This window comes from Rissa tridactyla, chromosome 8 (genome assembly GCF_028500815.1).
Source record: "Rissa tridactyla isolate bRisTri1 chromosome 8, bRisTri1.patW.cur.20221130, whole genome shotgun sequence".
Taxonomy (NCBI): domain Eukaryota; kingdom Metazoa; phylum Chordata; class Aves; order Charadriiformes; family Laridae; genus Rissa; species Rissa tridactyla.
This window is the reverse complement of record NC_071473.1, coordinates 1,903,835-1,930,256: the sequence shown is the minus strand read 5'-3', so window position 1 is coordinate 1,930,256 and position 26,422 is coordinate 1,903,835. Positions and strand designations below refer to the sequence as shown.

General features: G+C 42.2%; 1 protein-coding gene across 4 annotated transcripts in view; it reads left to right on the top strand.

The window, feature by feature from the left end:
* The window catches only part of PRKAR1B (protein kinase cAMP-dependent type I regulatory subunit beta), a 102,006-nt gene that overhangs the window by 17,534 nt on the left and 58,050 nt on the right, over positions 1-26,422 (top strand). For all 4 annotated transcript variants that reach the window (XM_054211859.1, XM_054211856.1, XM_054211857.1 and 1 more), the window contains exon 4: positions 2,890-2,981. In XM_054211859.1, coding sequence (XP_054067834.1) covers positions 2,890-2,981 — 92 coding nt within the window. The remainder of the gene's footprint in view (positions 1-2,889; positions 2,982-26,422) is intronic.

The window sequence follows — 26,422 nt, the reverse complement described above, 5'->3', positions numbered from 1 at the left end:
ATAATAATTTAGGGGATGGTTTCTTGTCAGGCTACGGATGCTGCAAGGAATATCGACCTAGCACTGGGAGGGTTTGTGTCAGTGCTTTGTCTTCCGCCATCAGCAAATGAATCCCGTGGTGTATCCCATGGATGTGTGTTTGTGACAGCGATTTCTAGAATAGAGGAATAAAGGGAGACACTGAAAGGACAAATTATGAAACTAATTTAAAAGTGTAAAAAGCAAGGCAAGGGTTGTGTTAGACTATTGCAAACAGATGGAAGTTTAGATAGTAGCCAGGAAGAATCGCTGGCTTGAATTCAGGTGTTGGATAGAAACATATCTGGGTCATAAGCCAATTTAAAGGATCCTGTGAAAGGGTGAGCTATAGGATGAGTAGTGCTAAAGGCAGTGCAATGAGTTATGTCACTGGCGAGAAAATCAAAGGAGACTTAGCTTTGTGATTTGAGCAAGCACCTGGCATGGCTCCATTCTGAGGAGCACAAAGGAAGATCTCTGTGGAGGTTTATTTCATTGCTTCATTCCCGAAACTAGAGAAAGCAGTATTTGTCAACACATCTGACATAACATATAGTTAACAACTAACAGAATAGCAATCTCGCTGTAAAGTCGGTTATCAGCTTGAAGAGAACATTCAAGGATTACTTGGAAGAGCGATGTAAGAAATGGTCAAGTGATTCTTTCCGACATTTGACTTTGGTCAGATGCCTGTTACTGTGACACCTAAAGAATCTGTCCTGTGTTTTCTGTGTCCCTGCCCTGACACTTTGGTCTCTGCCTTGTGGCTTTCATTGCTGCAGATTTAGACTGAGAAAGTCTAGTCTGTCCTGGTCCGTAATCAGCCAGAAAGGTTGGAGTTGAATGTCTTTGTGATTTGATTATCTACCCTTCTGGCTCATCAGCCGTAAGCTGAACAGCTAGGGTATTCTTAATAGAGCAAGGGTTCAAAGCGTCTGTTTGATAGGGTAAAAACCAAGAATAAGATGCTGGCCAAATGCTCATTTTATTTAACATTGAGGAATTTAAACTTTTAGATAAGTTAGATTATGTTTCATTCAGATACACATACGGAGTTTATATATATATATATGCTTCTCTAGACTTAATTTGAGTAGTCTGATGGCTACAGCAGTCAACATAAGTGATGTCTGAAGCCAGAGTCTAGTGTTAGATCTTCTCAGTGCAGTATTTTCTCTTTAAATAATCTAGATCAATTCTTCACGAGAACTGGTTCTACATCAGTTCTTCCGTTTGAGACATTGTTCTTCTGGTTGGATGGGTAGTATCTTGCTTTTCCAGAATAAGGAAAGGAAACTACTTAAACATCAGCATACGTAGGAACTTAAATAAGACAGATATACTATGTCATATGAAAATGTGAAAGATGAATGCCCATTTTCAGACCTTTTTTCTACAGTAATTAAAACAGGCAAACGGATGTTGATTTTCAGATTGGAGTAGGATTTATTTAGCACTTAACATTTTTACTCGGCTTGATTCCGTCACGTTATAATGAAAGTAGTAAGGAAAATCACATTGCTAAAGCCAGAGAACATCTTTTACAAGTCATAACCTTGTTACAAATTTCTTGTGTCTCTTGTAATCACAAAGTCTCTGACTGACAGAAGAAGATGCTTGGCAAATACAGAGATACAGTGTCTTTGCTGATATCTTACCAAAATGTTTATGAAAATGGAAAGCCTAACTTGCAAAAGTCTTATAAAAAAACTTCACCCAATATGAAAACATACTTCTGAATTTCAGCATATATTTTGAGCAAATTCATGTACAACGGGACTTTTGCCATCTCTCCAATTAACAAATAAAAATGCCTCTTCATTCTCAAATGCAAGTCCTCGTTTGCCGTGAAGCAAAGGCACGGGGTTGTGACCCAGGTGGGCCTGTCTTATACCACAACCAGTACTGAGAAGTAGGGTGTAATCAACACATTTTTACCTTTTGCCTAAAGAAATTTAGGTACTGTGAAATTTACTGTGTCCAGTTCTGAGCTCCCTGGTTCAAGAAGGACAGGGAACTGCTGGAGAGGGTGCAGCAGAGAGCCACCAAGATGCTGAGGGGACTGGAACACCTCTCTTATGAAGAAAGGCCGAGGGATTTGGGTCTCTTCAGTCTGGAAAAAAGGGCTGAGGGGGGACCTTATCAACACATATAAATACTGAAAGGGTGGGTGTCAGGAGGATGGGGCCAGGCTCTTTTCAGTGGTGCCCGGGGACAGGACAAGAGGTAACGGGCACAAACTTGAGCATGGGAAGTTCCACCTAAACTTGAGGAGGAACTTCTTTGCTGTGAGGGTGGCAGAGCCCTGGCACAGGCTGCCCAGAGAGGTGGGGGAGTCTCCGTCTCTGGAGACATTCCAACCCCGCCTGGACACGTTCCTGTGCCACCTGCTCTGGGTGACCCTGCTCTGGCAGGGGGTTGGACTGGGTGATCTCCAGAGGGCCCTTCCAACCCTATGATTCTATGAAATGTTGCTCATTCCCTAGTTTTAACAATAGGTTGTTTCTGATATTGTTTGTGGGGGAAGAAGAATATTAAGTACGTTTTCCTCAGTCCAAGAGATTTGAAAGGAGGCAACACAGCTGCCAGCACCTGATAATTATTGTATTTTATAGATATCCTTCTCCCCAGTTGTCCCAGATCTTGTATTTCTTTTCTGGTTGTCACACTGAGAACATAAATTCTTGTCCTCACATTGTCAAAACTGTAATTTATTACTTTTTTAGTGGCTTTATATTATAGCCTAAACCTGTCTCAGTGTTTGAAATTAAATTGCATCTGTTATCTTGAGTAGTGGAATTTTCTATAGATTTCAGGATCTATAAAGAAATACAACCAGGTAGTAATGACCCTTCGTTCTTTTCTCTACAGGTTATTCCAAAGGACTATAAAACTATGACTGCTCTGGCAAAAGCCATCTCCAAGAACGTGCTCTTTGCTCATCTTGATGACAATGAACGAAGGTATGAGGGGCTTTATGATTTAAAGGAATCTATAGCTTGTCCTGAGGACCAGGCATTATATTAAATTTTATCTCAGGGATCAGAACTGCACTCACTGATACATTTGAGCCACGCTAGATGCACCCTCTCACACACGCATATTATGACAGAGGGTAAAATCACAAGCTAAAAAAGGGCAAGAACAGGTTAGAGTGTATTCAGACATATTTAATATTTTCAAATCAGCTGTGCCTGATGAACGTTATTCTAGGTTACTTAAGGAATTGACTAAAGCAATCTCAGAAGCATTTGTAGTTATTTCTGAGAACTCAGGGAAGATAGGTCAAGTGCTGGAAGAGTGGGAAAGAAAAAGCATAATGTCTACGAAGAGGTAAAAGAATTACATGTGAATTATTTTGTTCTTTGAAAAACTGGAACAAACAAATTATGTGTAAACACCTGAAGGAGACCAAGGAATTCAGTAACAGCCAATGTGACTTTTAGAAACTTGAAAATGTCTTCCTACAAGCGAGTAGCAAGTCTTGTAGCGAGGGAAGGCACAACAGAGGCAAAGCAGCTTGACTTCTAGTATCATTTTCGATATTAATGTGTGTGACAGTTTCATAAACAATCAAGGGCAACACGGCTTCAGTGAAACCACTCTGGAATCTATGCAAAACTGGTTGGATTGCCATACCAAATAGCAGTTATCAATGGTCCAGCATTCTAATGGAAAGACATATTGGAGCGGGGGAAGGGTTGGTCTGTTTTTCATCATTATTGTTGTTCATGACCTCAGTGGTGGAACAGAGTATGAGTGTTGAATTTTTAGATGACATGAAGATGGAAAGGGCTGCTAAAACATTGGGAGACAACATTAGAATTCAGAGTTATGCTGACAGGTTGCAGAAATGTTCTGATAAAAGCAGGATGGATTGTCACTGAGCCAAGTGCAGAGAAGTATACTTCTGTAGGAAGAACACCTTTATAACTATAAGGTTGTTTTGCAGTTTTGGTAGTTCCTTGAAAAAGTATGCAGAGCTTATTGTGAATCATGGTCTGAACATTAGTCACTAATGTCAAGCTGTTTTGAAAATACTAACGTTTTACTGGAGTAACTAAACAGGAGAACATGCAAGACATGTCCTGGTGTTGGAAAAATTTCAGCTGGAACACAGTGTCCAGTGTGGGCACCGCACTTCAAGAATAAACAGTTGGAGGAAGTTCAGGGAAGATTGGTGGGAACGATCACAGAGCTAGATAACGTCACTTCGGAGGAAAGACTGGAGTTTGTTGGCCTGCAGAAGACAAGTCAGGGGCAGAGGGACACGATAATAGCTTATAATTGTGTATGAATAATGGTATATGAGGAATAAACTGCTGTGCGTGCCAAAAAATAAACAACAACCGATTTAAAATGCAGTAGGAAAGAGTCAAGTCAGATACTAGGAAGAGGTCTCTGACTGTTGGGTAGGTTGTGGAGTCTCCATGACTTGGGGTCATTAAGAACAGATTAGACTATGGTCTGCCAGGAATGACATCAGTAGTGTCAGTCCTGCCTTGCAGCAGATCGCGAAGTGATGTCGCCAGGTCCTTGCCAACCACACTTTTCTGTTCTTCTGTGGTTAGAAAGGACAAAGACTTTGTCAACACTGATGTTTTTAGTACTGGCAGAACATCAGCAGTGCAGGCCTTCGGTGGGGCTGCTCGCACGCTTTCAGGCAAAGCACGTTCCAAGTGTGCAAATTTTGGTCCCTCTTGTAGGCGTTTACACAGTTTAATTACTTTGCAATCCTAATTATTATGATATCACATTAGCATGCAGATTTCTGGAGTAATTAGAAGAAGATTAACATTGCACATTTCTTCTAGCTTTTTCACCCACAGCAGAGAATTCTTCTACAGAACTGCTATAAATCCTAGTTATACCATCGGCATGCCAATGTGACCGGCACTGAAAGGTTTTAGGGCTGGAAAAGGGACATTTCAGTAATACGTTTTCAAAGTAGGTTGAGAGAGAAAAACTGAAGGAAAAGTGCTTTTTCTTGCATTGTGCTGATTGTACATCATGGTCGTGGTCTCTCCTGTCCATTCCCCATGTCCCGTTTGCCCGTCTCAGTCAGCCTGTCCTGTTGTGGGTATGTGTTAGGAGGGAGGAGATGTGCACAGATTCCCACGTGTGCTGCAGGTGGGTTGTAGACTATCTGCTTTTGCAGTCCTCAAAGTGTGGTTTGACCCGGTCTATACTGTCTTTGCTGTCAAAAGATTTAGAAGCTTCTTGGTTTCTGGGTTGTGCGCTGGAGCATACTTGGCTATACACCACCTCCCTTGCTAAAGGATGTGTCCAGGTGCCTCATTCAAGCCCTGTGATGAGGACGGGGAGCTATTGCTGATGTTGGGAAAACAAAGGAACTCAACGGAAGGACACACACATTCTGCTTTTGCAGACAGGATTGCAATGAACGAGTAAATTGTTCTCTCTTTGCATTTTACTGAGCTCGCTCTTGACATGGTGCTGTTGCCCTTGTCTGGTTTCGTTTGTCAAGTGTGGAAAAGTCAGCAAATTGGAGCATACCATTGCCATCACTTCTAGTTTGCAGCTTGTAGATGCAGATATGTAGTTCAGTAAAGTGAGTGGTGTATGGCTTCTTTTGGGTTCTATCCTCCGGGAATGGTGGAAAGCTAGGTGAGGACATTTCATTTTCTGTGCTGCTGTGGTGGTGGTGGTGTTCATTTTCCTCAGTGCTTTCTACGCTGAAGACAGTATCATTGTTTCATTTAATTTCATGGTTGACCGTTCACCAAGATGTAGGAGGTGTTCAGGCGGCGGAAGGATGGAACCAGCAGGGCTTAATTCCTCATTTACAATGGATGACTCTTATATTTTTCCTTCTCCTCTGAAAAGATATTTCTGTCAATCTGCTCCATGGCTGTGCAGAGCACATGACTTGCGTTGCACTTGCTGCTTGGCAGCTGTGAAGGTCCTTATGTCTGACATAAACCCTTATTTATAAAGGCAGTATGTAGCATATTATCTCTGTGTCAGATATTCCATATGAATGATTAATTGCATGGGAAGTCATGCTGAAGTTAAGGTAAACAAGTATGTTTTTGCACTGGTGTCTGAAATAGTTTTGTTCAAGTCTTATTTTAGATAACATGTTTTCATGTGCCGTGCTTAAAAAAGGGTTGCCATCTATCCCATGCATGCACACACACGCACACACACGCTTACACGCAGTCTCTGGTGTAAAAATATACTGAAAAGTGCAATAAAAGTACTGATGCAGCTACAGTTTCCCTAAAAGCAGCAGAGCTAGTTATCAGCAACTTTTGCCAAACTTTTCATTTCCAGAGTCGCTAGTATTGTAAAGAACAGTGCAGCTCTGCACAGTGGTGTGGCAGCCCGCTGTCCTCTCCTGAGACGTCTCCATTGACTTCAATAAGATCTTGATTAAACTCTGGAGTAGGGTCCTGGTTCTCTCAAAGCCAGTGGCAAAATGCCCACTATCTGAAGTGGAAATGTGCTTTTAAGTGTTAGAGCGCTGCTGTTCTCATTTGCAAAGTCAGGAATGTGTGGCTTTTTAATTGTGTTTCCGCGCCTGTGCACCTGATGTGTATTTTCTGTGCATCCTCCTTTGCCTAGACCTGGTCTGTTACACACGCACTGACAACAAAACCTCCAATTTACATGGATGTATCACATACTTATTCTCCAAAATTTGTTTAAATTGATGAGAAACTAGCTGTAAAAAGTTAAAGCAACATCAGGGCTTCACAAAATTAATTTCTTACTGTGCTTTAATAGGTATAGTTTGATTTTGATTGTTATTAAAACATTGCACATCTAACAAAAGTACTGGACTATGTCAAAATTTCTGTGAAATAGTCACAGGTAAGGTAAATGTTTATGAGCTGTGGGGAAAAGAGGGATGTTAATGGGGTGATGGGCTTAATTATAGACTAAACAGCTCAGTGAGTTGCAGAGACTACACGGATGTGTGTCTGTGTGCCTGCCTTTGGGCTCATCCTCATTTCTTGCCTTGCTACCAACCCAAGCTCAGTTATGGTCCTCTCAGAGTAGCCTCCTGTCATGCGTGCTGTGATGGGGTTCACCGCCGTGGTTGGGACGCGTGGCAAAGCCCTTTCACTTGGTTCGGGCTTGTTGTATCTGCTTTGCAGTGAGGATGTGTTTAATGCCTGGCTGGTTGGGCTTGGGTTTTGATAGCGCTGTTATATGATCTTGCAGGTCCCTAGGCACATGTACTCTAACTTCTCTCTCCTCCTTTCCCCCACCTCATGTGAAGACATACTGGCTGGCTTATGTCCACATGGGGGTTTTCCCCTTCGTTCTGTGTTTCTCCCGTGACTCCACTCAAAAACTCTTGGAAGAGACTGCTCGAAGGGTTTTATTAGGTGGGCTGTGGAGCTTCTTAGTCAAGCGCAGATGTGAGGGCAGCAAGATCTTTTGGAAAAGCATAGTTCATACCGGTGTGCAAACATCATGCAGAAGCTGTGGAGATGACCACCAAGAGGACAGTTTTCCCAGGTAGAGAGCACTCCGAAGACCTGCTAGTTATGATCACTGCATGATCAGCAGCCCTGTGCCTGTCTGGTCCTAACTTCGTGCTCACCAAAGCCTCACATACATACACAAAGTCCTGCAAAATAGCTTCTCGTGGGACAGCTTTGAAAGAGCTCCTTGAAGCATAGGACATCTTATGATACAGAAGACAGCACCGTGCAAGCTGCGCACCCAGAAGAACTAGGAATTGCTCCGCATTGTCCAAGGATGAACAGTCTTGAGAAGAAATATTGGTGGAGATGGACCTACAGCCAGGTAAGAGGCATTCACCCTTTCATTATCCTGGGGAAAAGTGAAAAGGCAACCTTAACTGTGAGGGATTTTTGCATTATAACCATAAATTTATTTTTTATACATTATGTTATTTGCAACAGTTTGTCTTTAACATCAGTTGAGGGCAGGAGCTATCTTGTTTCTCTGCTCTTCGTTGCACCTGTGATCCAAGAGGAAGTCACAGCAAAAAACCAAATTAAATAAAATCCTTTATTATGTCGTTTGTACCTAATAAAAAGAGCTTAAAGATGAAATTAAAGACTTAACAGAAGTGCATATTTCAGAAAGTAGATCTGTCTTTGTCATGTCCCTCCAGAATGCTGGTGGGAAGTTACACTTAAGAACACTCAAGCGTTGTGTTAGGTGGCCTGTGCTATAGATTCTAATGGCTGAATAAGGGAAAGAAGTTCCTTGCTGATCTTACTCTTCCTGGTTCCAGTGTGATCTCATGGTTCAGGTCCATTCTGAGGGCCCTTAAGAGTTTGCATAAACTTTCCCCCTTCTTTTGGTCTGCGAGCTTGGAGTTTTGCATGTGGGAGGAATGAGGAAGGCAGGGTGCGTCGTGCTGGTGCCCCCTCTGCTGCTTTGCTGTCGTTCGGTCAGCAGGCAGGAGGGGATTTCTGTCTGTGCAAAGATAGAATTACACCCAGAACTTGGCAGCATTTTATTTCCTCTCCCACTCTTGGATATCCAGCAGATTAACATCCTCTAAGGCTTCCTAGTTGTGAAATGGTGTGTAAAGTCAAAATTGGTGACAAGGGGCTAGTCTGATTGTCCTAATCTCTTCTAACCTGGCAGTGCAGCTAGTAAGAATTTTTATCGGTTCAGCATGTAATGCTGGAATACAAGTACGTCCACTGGGCTTTGCTCTGATGTTGAATAGTAAAGGGGGGAAAAAAAGGGAGAGATTGTTTCTTTTCCTTCTAAATAAAGGATTAAAATAAAAGCTATTTTTTCATCATTTCATTGACAGGGTTTTCCGTCTCTACTGGATGGGGGCAGCCACTGAGAGGGGGACAGTGAGAAGGTTCAGAGGTGACCTGCTGTGGGAATGGAACTTGGACCCGAACCTGATGATTGTCAAGGAGGAGAAGAAAATATAGCTGAAGCGTAACCAGTGGGTGAGAAAGCAGGACTGAGAGCAGCAGGAGTGTCAGTCCTGGTTCCAGGATGTCACCAGTGCCTGTCTGCTCTGACGGGAGTCACGAGCCATGTCTGTCACTCCCCGTTCAGAAGCTTGGTGGCCTCCTGACCACATAAAGCAGTGGAACGGTTAAACACTCACCATATCTGTATGTAAATGTTATGGAAAATTTATATGTAAAATCTACGTAAAACTCGTTCATCAAGGAGTAAAGAGAGCAGATAAAATTTTTAACACACACTTCCAGACTCCACTTTTGGTATTTTAGTTAATATCATAATTTTTACAAGCATTTATTCTTTATTGCTAACGTACAGGCAGCTGAAATGCCTGCAACAGCTTTCAGAATACTTTTGTGTATTTTATTACTTGGATTAATAATAAATTGGTTTGTTTGAACAGTAAACTAGTGTGAAACTGCTTTGGAAACAAGAGTCAGGAAGCGGTATTTAATGCTTTTACTAAAGTACTGATTTCTAATAAAGGTGCAAAAATAGCAACAACAAATGCACTAAACAGTAAACAAACCCGCTGTATTTATTACAGCAACACACAGTGTTGCATTTACTCTTGTGTGTTGCCTGCATGGCAAAGGTATGAGAATAAAGGGCATTTTTTATTTTCTGTGCTTGTCAGGGCCAAGATACAAAGATGAAAATTGGCTCTGGTGCTGGGCATGCAACCAACCAAGAGTTTTCTTCAAGCAAAAATTCTTACCCTTTCCCCAGCATCCTCCCAAACATTGTGGGGGGCAGATGCTACTGTGATACTGTAGATAAAATCGGAGGCAAGTTGTTGTAGATACCATCATGTTGCTGTTAGCATTTCAGAAAAATGTTCTCCTGCCTTCTTCCAAGTGTGTTTTAAGTAATCCGAATTCTGCAGTTCAGGCAGTTTTGTACGCCATGGTTGGTGGCAAAGTGGGGTCCTGCAGGGACTTACTGGGCATAAATATACGCTACTTGAAAGACATTAGTGTCCAAATGAAGACTTCCTCAGCATCGAGACACAATAACGTTCCTAAAATGTATTAAGGGCTGCCACAGAGGGCAAGTGAGTAATCATGTATCTGTGTCCCCTGAAGACAAAACATCAGAATTAGGATTAAATTGTACAAGATGGATGTAAACTAGACACGTGGTAATAATTTCTAGCAGTAAGGATACTTAAATAGATTGTTGAATCTATAATTGCTAAGAACAGGTTGGGCAAATCCCTTTGAACATAATTGAGTTTGTCCTCCGGATGGGAGAAGTCTCTGAGCTCTGTTTTTGTAATTCTCAGATCCTCAGTAGTGGGAAACGAGTGTATTCCTTCTCTATACATTTTTCTTTTCTCTTTTTTTGATCTATTTGAAGGGTTATTATTTTGCACATCCTCTGTTTTCTCAGCTTGATGAATCTAATTCTCCCCATTTTCCTTTGCAAACCAGGTTCCTCAGACCAATGACCATTTTTGTTGTTCTCAACTTTCTCCAGTTGGTCCACATCTTTCTTCTTTCTTTATATTTTTCACAGCAAGAGGATATTGTTGACTCCAACTTAGCATGTGATCACTGGAATCATTGGATCCTTTGCTGCAGAAATGCCGTCTTGGCAGTGAATCTTCATCATGTATTTATGCCGTCGGTTATTTCTACACAAATATACTTAGCTGGTGTGTCTTTCTTGAAAGTATATCTATTTTCTCAGACCATTTCTTCAATTTGTAATCATTTTACGTCCTAATGTTTTTTGAAGTGCTTGCAGCTCCTTTACAGCTAAGTATTGTCTTCAAATTCAGAAAACACACCTTTTGTCCAGTCATTATTGATTTGGGTACTTCTTTCAGTACAGGCATAATCTAACATGAGAAAAGTGGTTTTCCATAGGTGACAGATGAATTTTAGTTTTTGTCCTGCTGATCTCATATTAAAATATTCCTGAAACTTCTAGTGATTAGTGAATTTCAAGGACATTATTATTGCCCTAAGCTTTATTCACTTCTGCATAATACCATGTTTTATTAAGGCACTGGCTACAGGCCAGCTGGAAAGCCTCGCATATGTGAAAGAAACCTAAGACGGCACCATTCAGGAGCACGATATTTTAGAAACAGGATGCCACAGCTATGACATATTCATTACACATCCTGTATTTTCCTCGCATTTGTAACTTAACTCTTTTGTTAAAAAACAAACACAGATCTAGCTTCTGCCTGTGCTTCATATATGCCTACGGTGTACAGAACAGTGCAAGAAAAATTCCCTTCCCGTGATACTGCGTTAATATTTCTGTATCTCCAGGAGTCCACGTTGTGCTAAGACCACAGGGATGTTAAGCGGGGTATCTACCCTGCCAGCTGTAGGCGTCAAGGTTAGCTGGTGCTCAAAACACCTCAGTTGGGAGCCTTAGGGTATGGTTTCGCCATTGATTTAAGCCAAATTCTGAGCTGATACCAAAGGAGGAAGTAACACAGCGAGTGCCACACCTTGGCTGCATGTTGCTGTTGCTCTCGTGGCGGCGGTTAGACGGATCAGCCGTCTGAAAAGTGATCCTCCCCCGAAGGGTTAGTTTTCAGTCGGATCAGGCCCTTCCTCCCACCCTCTACCTGGCTGCAGAAGCACTCCGGCTCGCCAAAGGAGGAGAGGGCAGGGCAGGACCTCCCCTTTTGGCAGCAGCAGGGGCCGAAATCAAATTAAGTGATGGCAAAACTGCATCTTAATTTCCCTTACTAGTCATTGGACCAAGTCAGAGGATGGAAATAGATGGCGTGGATACCTCTATAATGAGCTATTGTTCCTTGCCAAGAAAGCTGGACATGTGGAGCTAAGCCACTCAGAACATGAGAGATGAAAAGATCCCTGGAGGTGTCCAAGGCCAGGTTGGACGGGGCTTGGAGCAACCTGGTCTAGTGGGAGGTGTCCCTGCCCAGGGCAGGGCGTTGAAACAAGACAGTCTTTAAGGTCCCTTCCAACCCACACCATTCTATGATTCTATGATATTAGGATTTTTTGTGACCTAAGAGTTGGATGGTTTTCTTCCCCCTGCTTTTTGGGGTAGCCCAGAGAGAGGGGGATCACAGCATCACCCCCATATGCCTTGTGCAGGGTGCACAGCGGAGCAGGCTGCGTCCTGTGAAGCTTTGCAAAGCATGAATGTCCCATCTGTGCTGGAACTCCAGGAGATGGCCAGCAGACCGTGGTAACTTGAGGGCAGAGGAGATGGATATGTACAAGTTATGTCTGTGTAAGAGATTTGGTACCGAAGAGGCTGGTGCAAAACCTCTCTGTGTGGGAGACTTTTTTCTGATCATCAGTGGTGTTAGATGATTAGCCTGTCCTTTGAATTCTAGGCGTAAGCAACCAAGAAGAGGAAACTCATCTCTCAAATCAACCAAGGCGTGCCAAACAAAGCTTTCCCTCTTTGGATAACACCAAGGTATTTTCCAGGTAAACTGCCTGGAATCCAGCTTTTCTTTGTGCCTTTTATGCCTTGTTTATGGCCTCCGTTCAGCACGGTGTTTCACTCTGCTGTTCCATGGGCTTGCTATGGATGTCAAAGGAACTATTCATGTGTTCAAATAGGAGCACATACAGTCCCGCTGAATTGGAGCTTGCCAATGAGGAATACTACTTAAACTAGAAAAAGTTATGGATTTTGGAGACAACAGTCATCTGGCAGCAGAGATGGAAATGAAACCAGGTAGAATTGCCCAGCCGTTTGGAAAATAAATGATCCAATTCTCCATTCAAGGATTAGCCATGAATTTAATGCTGACTTTATTTTCCAGTACATCCATCTCATTTACTCAAGAATTAATCGTCTTTAATTACCATTGTGGTGCCTGCAGGCAGCAGTCTCTAAATTAGTTATGCAAAGTTCTGCGCTCAGCAGTCATCCGCAGATTGTATCTGCTTTAGTATCAATCCCTTTACAAGAGCCTGACAGCTACAGACTTTCTACTAGGGATGTACTTTTTGTGATGTCAATATTTGGCCTGGTAGATAGGTTATTCTCTTAAACATAACTAAAAGCACACACATTTGGTATTTATGGATATTTTTATCTTGAGAAACAAATCCTGTCAGTTCGTAGCTTTTTAGAGGTCGTGATTCACCCTCAGTGTTTTGTTAGACAGTTTATATTCTTCGTCACAAATACTAGCGGCGCCATTCCTAATGGCAGTTATTTTTAATTCTGCATAAGTGGTGGTTTACATATGGGCAGTATGTCACCCGTTCTGAAAAACAGAGTTAAAGCAGAGAAGTAATTTACATAAATCCTTTTTAGATCTAGAAAAAATAGCCTGAGACAAATAGTATTCATGCATGCTCGTGAAAAAATCTTGAGTCTAAACTTATCTCTCTATATAAAATAGAAAAATTAAGACTACTGCTGAATTTAATAGGCCTTGTAAAATTTTTCTGCCGCTGCAGTATATATGTGACCGTGCCTTTGTGTGCCGCTTTACACAACAATTAGTTGGCAGTGGCTCTGAAAAGGCATTACTCAATGCTAAGGCTTTCCAGAATTAAACACAAAGGTTGAATAAAAGAACATCCACTCTTCTCAGCAAGTCTTTGTCTTCTGCATCAGAGCAGCTGGAAGCAGTAATTTGTCTTTGAGCGTGGATGAACAAGGGTTTATTTCAACTAAAGCTCTTTAAAATGATGCTTCCTCCCCCCCCCCGCCCTCAGAAGGGCTGTAGGTAACCTGTCAACAGTTACTCCTACTCTAATAAGTCTTCATTAGGTGACTGATTCCGCAACCTTGCACGGCTTTGAAAGCCTTCGTCTCTGGAAGTGGGAGTATTACCGGTACCGGTACTGGAGGATCAACTGTGTGATTAAGTTGCTTAGTTGTGCATTTAGAAGAGGATGTTCAAAGAGCTTAGAGGAACTAGATATTCACATTGATTGATATATGGTGGGAAGCGAACATTTAACTCCTGTAAGGTTCTTGTGAAAATCCCCGTCTTGCGTTCTGAATGGTTAGACCTGTGCCTTTCCATTAGGAGATGACATCTGCTTAGTAACACCACGTTGGGAAAGACAGAAAGAAACCGACCTTCAAACAAAAAATAATCTATAATACTACCGGGTTTAGCGGTGGGTTTTTTCCTTATTGAAAGAGAGGATTCAGCTCAACAACAGGATGAAATTTCTCTGTCATTCCAGTGCACTTAATGGAAATAGCAAGTGTAAGTCATTTGACTGTTAGGCTGCTAACTCGGTTTTAATGAAAAAAAATCTGACAAACCCAAACAGTGATTTAGTTCTTGTTTTACAAGTTCCTTACTAAAGACTTTGACCTGAAGTACATCGCATCTTGTGAGGTAACAGCTGGTCTACCATTGTCTTCGGAAAAAAGTAACAGTTGCTGAGATTTCAAGAAACAAAGATGGTCTTTGAATCAACTGGAACAGCTGTAAGAGACTGACACACCATGCACTGTCAGCTGCTAAATTCAGATATTCAGACTGCCCGGAGCAGGATACTTTAACCCTTTGACACCATCAGATTCCTCTTCTCACTGTTTTTCTTCTTGAAAAAAAGCCAGAAAAATAAATTGGGTTTTTCAGTTTGCCTTTTGCTTTCAGAAATTAAAAAAAAACCCAACACAAAACTATCACTTTCTTTGTGTGGATTTTTTTTAATATATTTATTCAACTTCTCATTTATAAGCAAGAGAAGACATGCTTGTCGGCAGATGAAATTTGCATTAGAAAAGTGTAACACGCGCCTCTGTGCGGTGCATTAAATAGAGAATATAACAGTGCGTATCCAGAAAGCGGCATCAGATGCTATTTTAAGGCACTCAACATCTTCCCGGTTTTGTATGTGGGGAGTATTTAGTTTAACGAAGCAGAATGAAGGTGAATTGATCACGTCTGGAGGGGAAAGGCGGGCGATAGCGACAGTCTCTTTAACAGACAGAGGCATGTGAGATCCAAAAGCTGGTGGCTGAAGTTGGGCACATTCAGACTGGAAAAGTTTAGTTTTTTCTTTTAGAGTAATCAGGGAACGGATCCATAATTTAAATTAGCTCGGGATGTGGCAGATTTTCCATTGCATGAAGTCTTCAGATCAAGCTTGGCTCTCCGCTGTTGCTAGTTCTTGCAGCACTTTCTGAGCTGCTCCAGAATATTGTGGTTTTATTTATTTTTTTTCAAAGATGGCAAAATGTGATGACATGAAAATTTATTTCAGTTAACGAAGAGTCAGCAACCATCTCTTGTGAACAAAACGCTTGTATGACTTCGGTACGCCTGAAAGCCAAGCAGTTAGAACTTGGAGCCTGCCTGGGTTTTGGATGCCTGAAATAGGCACATATTGGGTCTCCTGCTAAACTATTGTAGTTCAATTACAAAGGCCGGGATGCTATTCAGGAGGCTCTGAGATTTTGTAGGCTGTGCTAGATAGTGTCAGGAAAGCTGTAGTTGCTCTTGCATCTCTGTATCGGCTGGCTCTCGGTGCTCACAGCGTGGCTGATCTTCCTGCTGGTGGAGAATGTGGAGCGCCCAGCGAGCGGCACCCCGAGCCCCCGGCTCTGCTCTCGGTGAGATGACGAGACTGGTGTCTCGGCACCGAACACACTGTTTTTTGCCCAGAGAGCCATGCTGGCTCAAACTTGCTCCTGAGTGATTTACTTCAGTATTTCCAAGCAGTGCATAGCGATGCCTTCTTCTAAAAACTCTTTTACTGGTCACGTATAACCTACTGTCTTGTGCCGTGTGCTCCTGGCTCCTGATCCTGCGCCATCTGAGCAACCTGATCTAGTGGGAGGTCTCCCTGCCCAGGGCAGGGGCGTTGGAACTAGATGATCTTTGAGGTCTCTTCCAACCCTAACAATTCTATGAACTAAGATTTGACAATTATCATCACAGTTTGCAGAATCAAGTTTAGTTTATTCTTCTGTTTGTGGGTAGGACAGCCTGAAAAAAGTAGATTTGTGTCATGACCCCGGAGGATTTGAAAGTTCTTTGCTAATGTGAATGAATGTCCACCAGTAAAGGCTGAGAGCCAGAGAATGATTTTCCAGATGCGATAATTGAGGTAAGCAGAATAAACTGTGCAATCTGGAGCTTTACTTCTCATTAATAGGAAAGCACTTTACTGTCCTGATAGTCTGTTTTATATTTCTACAAGGTCCGTGTAAAGGCTAGACCTCCTGACATCCCTCTCTCCATTTTCAGTGAAAGACCAAGTTTGCTGTCATGAAGCCAAATTCCAGCTCAGGTTTCCACAACTTTGTATTTTTCATATGTCTGATAGTCTGTGAGATCTCTTTGTCATGAAAAGTCAGGGAGAAACAAGAGAAATGAAACAACAGATTTACATATTTTATGAATTGAATTCTGTCTTTTTTTATTCTTTGTTTAAAAGTCTTGTAAGAAGACTTTGCTGCTACCTTTGAAATGCTCGCCCTTCTTGTCCCTGACAGAGTCACGTCATGATCTTATGACCTGGGAATTACTTTTTAATATCCAGAAACAGGCCTTGGCCTCTTGATATCCTGATAATTCCCAGAACAGCCAACTGAACCTTCACCACGATGGACGGGATTTGTTATGTTAAAATATCGTAGCGGTGCCCCGATTCCCAGCCCTGACAGTTTCATCACCGCACTTGACCCGTGTTCCTCGTACAGCTGCTTTCTGCAACGTGGTTACAACATCGATGTGCATTTTTCTTTGCTTTTAGAAACTTGGTTTAAAATAGTCATTTGGCGCAAGTTGTGTTCCGTCCAAGTTTACTTGCTGTTCCTTGATGGTATGTCGCGTGTCATGTTTCCTCTCTTATTTATTAAATCCCGTGCTTTGACTAGAACTTATTTCCAAGACTATGCAATTAATGTTCTATTATTAGAACACAGGGTTTGATTCCTTGACAGGTTGACAAGAGCTTCACAGCACTTTGCAGGAACAGCCCTCCCTAATCAAAACTGTCCTCAGCAACGTCAGTCGGTTTACCCGGGTGCTAAAACACGGCTGAAATCAAGCTGCTGAATTGCTTGGGAGATGTGTTTGTGGCATCTGGGATTTAAATGTTCTCCTTTTCATGCTCACCTGCCCTCTGGCACCGGTGGTCCTCTGTGGAGCAGGAGCCTGGTTCAGGTCTGACCCCTTCCATACATCTCCTAACGGAGGTCTTCAGAGATTCCAACATCTACCAAGTTTTCTTGGCCATCATATATATATAGGCTCATGGTCATCCAACTCTGGCATTTTTTGGTAATAAGTAAATTGCATTTAGACTAGAAAGACAATAAACCTACTAATTTGGTGCACCTTGGCATCTCCCTTATGTTGCAAGGTGTTTTTCACTGGCTTCTGAGTGTTTTCATTTACCGTCCTCTTTGGCTCTGGGACTCCCTTCCCTTTCTGGTTTAGGATTTTAGCCAGATTCAGCACTTGGGATCTGATCTTCACTTTAATATGTTCAGTGTAGGCTCTTCGTAACTACCTGGGCTATATAACATTATGTCAGAAAATTTAGATTTCTTTTGCAGTGGCTTCCTATTAAAACAATTGCCTGACAAATACGGTTATTGTGAATGTCAGTGATGCGCATTTAGAATAGTTTCATTTTCAAAGGATGCTTTCATGGGAAACAAGGTTAAATTGTGTGGGAACAATGGAGATTCTGCAAACAGCTCTAATAGGTGGTTCCTTTCTTCCTTTCCAGTGTGAGAAATCAGATTAGAGCACAAGAGATACAGGGAGGAAAAGAAAATAGAGACTTATGTTGTTCTTAGACTCCAGAACCATGTGCTTAAAGCCCCCTGGTGAAATGATGAACAATTCATGCGAAGGTTACATAGAGCTTATTTCCGCTAAACGTCTCCACATTTCTTGTTTATCTGTTTTATTTGTTTTGTTGCTTTGTTCTGGTGCCGTAGTGACACCCTCTGGCAAGGGCAGGGCAGTTTCATTGCCATTAATTGGGGACCCATCTCCCAGGAGAGGCATCGCCGTACCCTGCGCTTCCCTCCCCTCACAGCCGCTTTGCCTCAAGACTGAAAATCACACACGGGAAAGTTAATTCATGTGGTACATGAACGTGATGGCTAATTGATGCAAATTAAAGTGCTGTGTAATAAATAGTGTTGGGCAGCTTTTTTTTTCGGGTGAGCAGCTTGAAAAGTCTCCCTCTGCACTTAAATTAATTTGTTTCCATCACCTCTAAAGCAGGTTTTTCTCTCCGGGAGCGCAGGCTCTGGGCAGCTGCTCTGCCGGCTGCGCGGCTCGCACCGCAGCGGGGGTGACTCACCCATCCCTTCTACCTCTGAGATAAAATAGGTTTTGAAGGATGGAAAAGCTGCTGTGAGTTGTCTGCGTACTGTCAATTCTGTATTTTGCATTGGGAATGCTTTTTATTTGTGCTGATTTACACTATGGGTCACAAAATGCCAACTTCTTGAAATGTTTTCCAGGCAGTATAATGAGAGAAAGCAGTAAGCTCTTGAGGCAGCAGGGACAGGCAAGCGGGGCGGCTGAGGCTCGGAGAAAGGCATTAAGATGCCTAAGCCCCAGTAAAATCAAAGTGTTGGGGAATGCTTAACGTTTTCTGTTGGATCTAGATCTGTGTCTCATTTTGATAGGGAACTTTGTGCCTGGATGACGGAGTGAGGGCTGCAGTGGGACGAGGCTCTGTGCCGGGTGCTCACCGGCTTCTCAGCCTGAACCAGCCCAAATGCAGGGATTTGGCTGCCAGACTTCTTCCAGCACCCAGGAGAAGCTGAAGGCTGGTTTGTTGGTGGAGAAAGCTCCGTGCAGAAATGGGGAATGGTGGTTCTGGGGTGGGAACCTTCACACTATTGCTCTGTCCCATAAGCAGGGACCCAGCTGGGGACTCGGAGCTGGGACACAGGGACTTCCCAGCTTCATGATGAAATGTGAAGGTCTGGCTCAGCTTCTGAAAGCAGCCGTGGTTGTCTCTGCCACCTGGGGTCACTGTGTTCAAGGTTATTACAGAGGAGAAGTATAAAGTAACAAAGAAAATATAAGCCATAAAAAACATACTTCCAACTCATAACCCCTGGAGGCTAAAACTGAGATTGCCGTAAGTATACAAATTACTTGAAATTTTTATTGTGGGTGAAAAAATGAAGCCCCGTATTTCAGTGTGTAAACAGAGTCTGCTTTAATGGGTCAGAGATTTGTATAAAGCAAGAGAAGAACTACCACAAGAAAAGCGTTATCTCTTGTAGACCTTTTCTCATTGCATTTGGTCTGAGCTCTTCTACCTGTTGGTTCCTACGGTGTATTACAGCTGGCTTTAAAGTGCTTTGTAGCAGTGTAATTTTGTGGTTGAGAAATCTCCAGCGGTCTTGACGCTGATCTTGTTTACAGTGGAATTACTGCACACGTCTCAGTAGCTTTTTATATTATTTACACCTGTGAGATTATAGGTGAGTCTAATATATATTTTGAATCTGCACCCATCTTACAGAATTTCTTGTTCGCTGTTATTTAAACCTTTGTCTCAGCTAACCCCACATGATATATTATGTACCTGCAGTGCTTCTTAAAAGCACTTTAGCTGAATTTTCAAGCTGGCTGGGCTTAAAGTTGTCAAAATACGTATTTATGTTAAAACTCCTCAGAATGCCGTGTGGATGTAAGTCTTTCCGCGGAGGTGAGAGAGAAAAGGCTGGTCGTGTGCTGGGAAAAGAGCATCTCCAGAGGATGCAGACGGTGCCTCAAACCCCATGTGTCGCTTGAGCAGCACCCGCAGCGTGGGCTGGACGCCCCCCATGCTCTTGGAGAGCCCCCGCGACCAGCAGTGCAGGATTGCTGCCTGCTAGCCTGAAAGGCAAAGCCAAAGCAGTAAGGCGCAGAAACCCTTTTCCCACTCTTTTCTGTTCTCAAACCCTTTTGCAAAGACCTGTAGGTACCCAGAGAACCTATTTCTCCTGCTGTACCTGGCCGCTGGGTGGCCTCCACTAGAGCTGAAGAAGATAACGTGCATCTTCTTTGTTTTCTCAACTAGATATTGCTGAAACTTCTAGATAACGGGGCTATACAAGACACTTCATGAAATTCGGGCTGTTGTTTAGTATGGGAAATCAGTAAATGGGTATTTTGACCCTTTTTTGTCATTACTAATCAGAAATTATGTGTATAATTTACTTAATGCTGTTGTTGATGTATCTGTGCATCCGATTAGATAAGAAGTACTTTGGTGACAGGTATGGCTGAAGGAGAACAGGCTGGTGAAAAGAGCGTTGCACATCGCAGTGTTTCTTCTGTAGCTCTTTGCAAATGGAAATCAGCCATTCTTCGCAATACACGCTTTGCAATACAATACTTTGCAATATATATATATATAGAGAGAGAGATAGTAAGAATTGCCTTACTCCTGTGCCTTTTCAAATGAACTTTGCATCACTGGCACCGCCTCCAAATGAAATTATTTAGCATCCTTCATAGTTGCAGTCTTTAAAGCATCTGCGAGGGCCGCATTGTAGCCCTATTATAATCAGTATTCTTTGGAGTAATTTGTTACTTACAACATCATGAGGTCAGAATCAGAACATTATGTTTTCATCTCTTGTCGTGAGATAGCTCCTTATACAGGGTATCATGCTGCTGTACACATAATTAGTGCTATATAAAGAATATAAATTAACATGTTAGTTTTGATGGGAATGTTGATGAGGTTGGAAAGGCATCATTAATATGCTCAATAGTGCAAAATAATACTTCTGATTTTAGCTTCCTTTGCTTTTCCTTTCAACTAGTTAAGCTAAAAATACGGCACAGCTGCTTTCCCTTTACACACGTGGAAATGTGTGGAATGTGAAGTGAGAGGGAGAATTGCAGCCCTTTGGGTGGGAAAAGGCGATGTTGGGTGCTGAGACGCCAGTGCCGTGGCCCGGCCTCGGAACGGGGCCGAAGGGAGGGCTCGGTGGTGCCGCTTGTTGCTGTAGGGACTGGGAGGACTGGGAGGACTGGGAGGACTGGTCCTCCTGCCACAGCAAGCAGCGTGCAGCGGGCTGGGTTTGTTACTGGTTGATGATGTTCAAGACAAATTGCTAACCCCAGTTGGAGCTGCCAACTGCACTTTCTCCTGCCTTGTTTTAAGCACTGTTGAACTTGCGCAGTCCCTCCAAAGCACGGCGTCTCGCCCTCGCTGACTGCTCCCAATGGATCAGATAGAAGATTAAGGCAGTAGTAGCAGATTTTATGGATGTAAATCAATACTCATTAATGACATCTAACTGCGTTAAGTCTCAGGAGAAAGGAGAATCCAGCTGCAGGATCTGATCTGTAGCTTGACAGAAAGTCTGTGCAGGAGAGCAGCAGGAAGGGTGAGTGGCAGTCAAAAGCAAATGACGGAAAGCGTCGGGAAGTATATTTATATTAATAATAGTTGACTCTTACAAGGTGCTCTTTGCCTGTTGTGCTTTGGGCGTTTTATTTAGACGGGTAAGTAACCATAATCTATGTTGAACACCGTTTCGATATCCTTTGCTATTGTGGCTGATGAATAGAATTACAAAGTGAGTATGTGATCCTGAAAGTGGATCTATGCAAACGAGCTCTTGGAATCTGGAGGAGCCCAGTGGACGGCAGCGGGAGCGACTGCGGGCAGGAGGATTAATCGATATTAAATTGGCGGCCAAAGTAAAGGAGCTGTGGACTGGGAGCAAAACAACAGAAAATATTGGTAGGAGAGAATTACACTGGGCTCTTAGCTAGCTTTTTTGTAAAACTAACTCAATCAGAAAGTCACTAATTAGTTTTTACAAATTCTCGGAGCGGTTTAAACTTGTCTGCTTTTCATAGTTACTGGAAGTCTCACATAAAACAGAGTATATTTCTAATGTGATTGAATTAATGTTTTCTTGTTCCTGGAGTCTGCTTTTTCCTTCCCTTATTTTGGTTGATTTAATACGCAGGAGTATAATATCACATCAGCGCAATATTGCGGAGATGGCAAGTACATGACATTAAAACCTGTATAATTTCCTAACTGTCATTTTTGAAAGTTTCTGTTTTTTCTTTTGGTTTTATTAGCGTTTTTTAGTTCTTTGCTCTCTGATTGAGCCTCTTGGTAGTAGGGTGACCCAGCTTCCCAGTCCCAGAGGCATGAAAAATCAGCATAATTAAAAGTCATATCTTAAAGCAAGTTTATAACAGCTTGCTTTTCTAAAATGCAAATGAGATATGAGAGAAGACTCACCCGTGTTTGCGATGTATGTTGCTTGGCAAAATACATCTATTGCAATTGGAGATTGGTAGGATATTGCAGTTACTTTTACTGAAAACTCAGGGTTTAAGTCACAGGACATTTTTAGTTCCTTACTGACATTATTGATTATAATTTCTGGTCAACTTGGATTCTCTTCCTACCTCCGTGTCCCTGGTACTCAGAGAGATGCCACTCTGCCTTTCTCTCTTAAATCCATCCGTTTTACATGCTGGTGATTTTCCAATTTTCTTCTCCTCCCGGCCCTCGGCACTGCCTTCCATCTCTCTTCCACTTTGCAATTTCTGATTTATTTCTGGCATCTATTCAATTTCAGAAAAAAAAAATCATTCTAGCCCGTGAGTCTTGAAAGGCAATATAAATTCCATTTTTATCAACATTCGTCAATTAAAATCTGATATTACCAAGCCTGTTTATGAATAACTTGCCTGTTCCACATTGACGTTGGTAATACCTTATACCATCCATTCCATATCTGTAACACTTTCGTGTGGCAGATGAGGAGAGACGTTTCTGTGAGACTATGTACATTTACAAGTACAGAAATAAAAGCTGTTGCCTGCACCCCGGTGTCGCACTCACTGTGTGTCCGCTCACACTTAGGCACACGTGCGTGGAAGTTGCTTTGGAAGATGAAGTTGACCATGAATGAATATCTGATAAGATGTTAAACTGAAGCCTGAAATCTGGGCTGATCTCTTGAGTTTTGGTTCAAGGCCAGGTTCTGGAAAATGATTTGAGTTCCGATTCAGGCAAAATCCCTTGAATATGTTTTTCTGGCAATATTTTTGAGAACAGCTGATCTTTTCACATTTTTTCCATTTGGGTTAGAAATCTTGAGAGAGTAACCAAGATGCCACTGAAATACTGCTGTTTGCTGCTCGTTGGAAGGAAAATGCAGCCCCTATACACGGTGCCATAATTTGGGCATTTTCCTCTGGTGTATCTCAAGGCTCTAGATGATAGATAACGGCATTAAGGAGAGCGAGTTGAAGTTAATTGCAAAGCGTTGCTTATTAGGTTTGAAAGAGATATAATGATGGGGCATTCTAATTTCTTAAGACACTGATTAATATAACAGCTACAGAGGAAAAACTGGCAGTGAGCATGTTTCTAGGGAGTTTGCAGGATTGCTGGTTTATGCATTTTCTTTTACAGCCTACACAGTTGGAGATAATTCAGAATCTTACTGTTTAAGAGAAAGCCAAGTATCTAAAATCTTGTGACCATATTTAGGGATGGATGAAATGTTTTGGTTAAAATAGCTCACACTCCCCTACACATGCCCGTATTTCTGTCCGGTCTTCAGAGCGGGGAAAGGAGGGAAGAGGGAGACCTCAGAGATCTCCTTTGCCTTTCTTTTAATCCGTCTGCTGGGTGTTAATGATCTCACGCTGCTTGTTCCACTGCCCAGGCGCTGCCTTCCCTCTTGACCTGGCTGAATCACCCAGTGCCTTTCCCAGTTGCTGTATTCACCCACAACTCTATTTCGGTTCAATCCTCCTGTTAGTTGAAGCTGGGGAAATGCTTTGTGGCGCCGGTTTGTTCTGCATCTCATCCAGCATGATGCTGGGCTGTGCCAGGTAGGGTTGTCTCCTGGCGAGGGTGGAAGAATAAGGGGAGAATTCAGAAGATATGGGAATGACAGCATTGTTGGGGGTCACATCTTTTATCTTGCTGTCCCACTGGTACTGACCTTTCCTAGTTACTGTCATTCCCCGTCCATCCGTTTGGATAAAGGCTATCTGCATCTCTGGTGGAATGTGGAAAATATGGGGAGGGCTCGTGCAGTTTAAAAAAACCTTTATTAGCAGACAGACTGAAAGCTAGAGAAGGACGTTTGGTGGAACAGTGAGAAAGGCAGACCAAGCTACCTCTGTAATAATGAAATTCTTATGGTATTCTCAGACAATGCGTTCCCAGTATGTACCAGGACATACAGCATTACCCATGGCTGTGCCAAGAGCAGAGCTCCACACATCTCCTGGTAGTCAGTAACTCAGCACAACACGTGCACTTAGACGGATTCTCCGGCTCGAATTGCAATCTAGAGGGTGCTCGAAAAGCTCCTAAAGCAGGCAAAATTTAACAGGCTTCAGCTACATAGGAGGTGGATTCTGAAAGCTACCAGTGGCAAAATGGAAGATTGTTTTTGAAGAACAAGATGTCTCATTCCTGACCCCGTCACCTCCCGTGCGAGCCAGAGGAGAGCAGTGATGCCAATCCAATAGGCATGCTCAGCAGATGTCCAAGGCTCTGGTTTATATCCAGTGATACTAAAGGTTGTTTATAAAGGCAAGACGTTATTGTTTTGAGTGTTTGGCACTGCCTCTCATCTTTTAAAAAGTTGAGAGGAACAAATCTGATGAGGTTTCCAGCTCTTTGGTCTCGGTTACAAGAGCAGGCTGTCAGAAATCAGTGTGCCGGCTCTGACCGAGAGCCGGCACTTGTTTTACTCTTCGTTGCCCTGCTGGGAAACAGCTTTTTGCTCGTCCTTGGGAATCCGGTCGGAAAGGGCTCCCTTGAATCATCGAGTTCAGCCATCTGATGCTGTAGAAAACCATGTCATATGATCTCTCAGATAACCTACACGAAGATATTTTTATTTTCTCCAGTTTATTGGGCTGCAGTTGTTGGAAAGCTGCTCCATAACACTACTGTTCCCATGGCAAGAGAACATCTCATTTCCAGACTAAATGTTTATATGTGTTGATTTTTCATGCCCTCATTGTCCATTAGTTAAAATAACTTTTTCAACTCTGATGTTCACCCTTACCCTTGCCTCTCATCTCTATGTATTTATAAATAAAAAGGATATCTGCTCTTTGCTTGTTTTTCTGCTGTAAATGATTCCAACTCTTTTCTTCTTTTATTAAAGATAGGCTCTCTGTTACACTTATCACCCCAGAATACCTTTTTTTACATCTTTTTGAATCAAATGCATCTTGTTTCTTTGTTTCTTTTACACATGGTTGATTAGAATTGTGCACAATATTGAAGTGATGTTATTTACAGAAGTGCTTTTACAATGGGATTTCAATGGCAGTTTTACAACGGCAACCCGGTTTGTAATGATATAGGGTGGTTTTGCTTTTTTCCCAGCCAAGGGTAAAAAGGGTATCTTACAGTTATCCAGTGATTTAATAAATTCAGATTGAAGTAGAAATTGTTGCTATAACTTCAAGATGCATGGCCTTTCATGTTAGATTACTGAATTTCATTCCAATTTTATTACTTCAGTCATCAAAAGCATCCATTTTTCCCCTGTGATGCTCTGTGCAATACCCCCGGACACGGCATCTCCACTTCTTAAGACTGGGCCTTGAAATATTCTTCCTAAAACTACCTCTGGGCTTGTTCTTCCACTTCCAATATCGACTGTTGTCAATCTACCTTAAATCATTGCCTTAAACACATTATGGGTCTTCTTCCTAATCAACTTTCCCATTTTAACCAGCAGTTTACCTTGTAGCGCTGAACACGCTTCCTTGAAGAACTGATTGATTTATTTTGTCCAGAATATCAGTTATCAAATAGTGGGAGAGGGCAGATATTGCAGCGTGTCTCATTTTCCAATTACCTCTCTGACTTTCATTATTCTTGCCTTCAAAATTTGTTTTTAAGCCTTGCATTGCTGAGGTTGGACTAATGCTGAACCTAAAGCTGCGCAGGTTGCCTTGGGATGACATCAATATACAGCCATCAAAGATGACGAACAAAGTGCCTTTTAGTTCAGTCTTTTCAGAGTTCAGAGATTCACGCTGCAATCCTGATTTCACATCAGGAAAAATAGACCTTTTGGAATAAGAATTTCAGACTGTGGGCTGTCTAACAGATTTGGTTTTCAGCTGCATGAAAAACGAACTACTAGGCTATCTCCCCCTCAAAATGCTAGTGAAGTAGACGATATTTTTAGAAATCTCTATTTCTAATTAAAAAAATCAAACTGAAAGGGGTTTATGCATCTCCATTTTTTCTCCCAGCAGGGCACTGAGTCACTACTTCTCTTAAAATCTCATCCAAAACTTTCCTTGTTATTTCCTCATCATTCTGCATGCTGTGAAATACTTACCATATAAAATGATAAAATATATATTGTATTGCGTTAAGAATCCGTAGTGGGCTCTTGACAGTAGTCAAAAGAACTTCAATTTTAAGGGAAATTTTTTGGCGCTATTTCAAAGTGAAAGTGACATTAAATGTAAATTTTCTGAATATTGTAATTGTTATCGCTATTCACTGATTGTCCCTTTTACGAACAT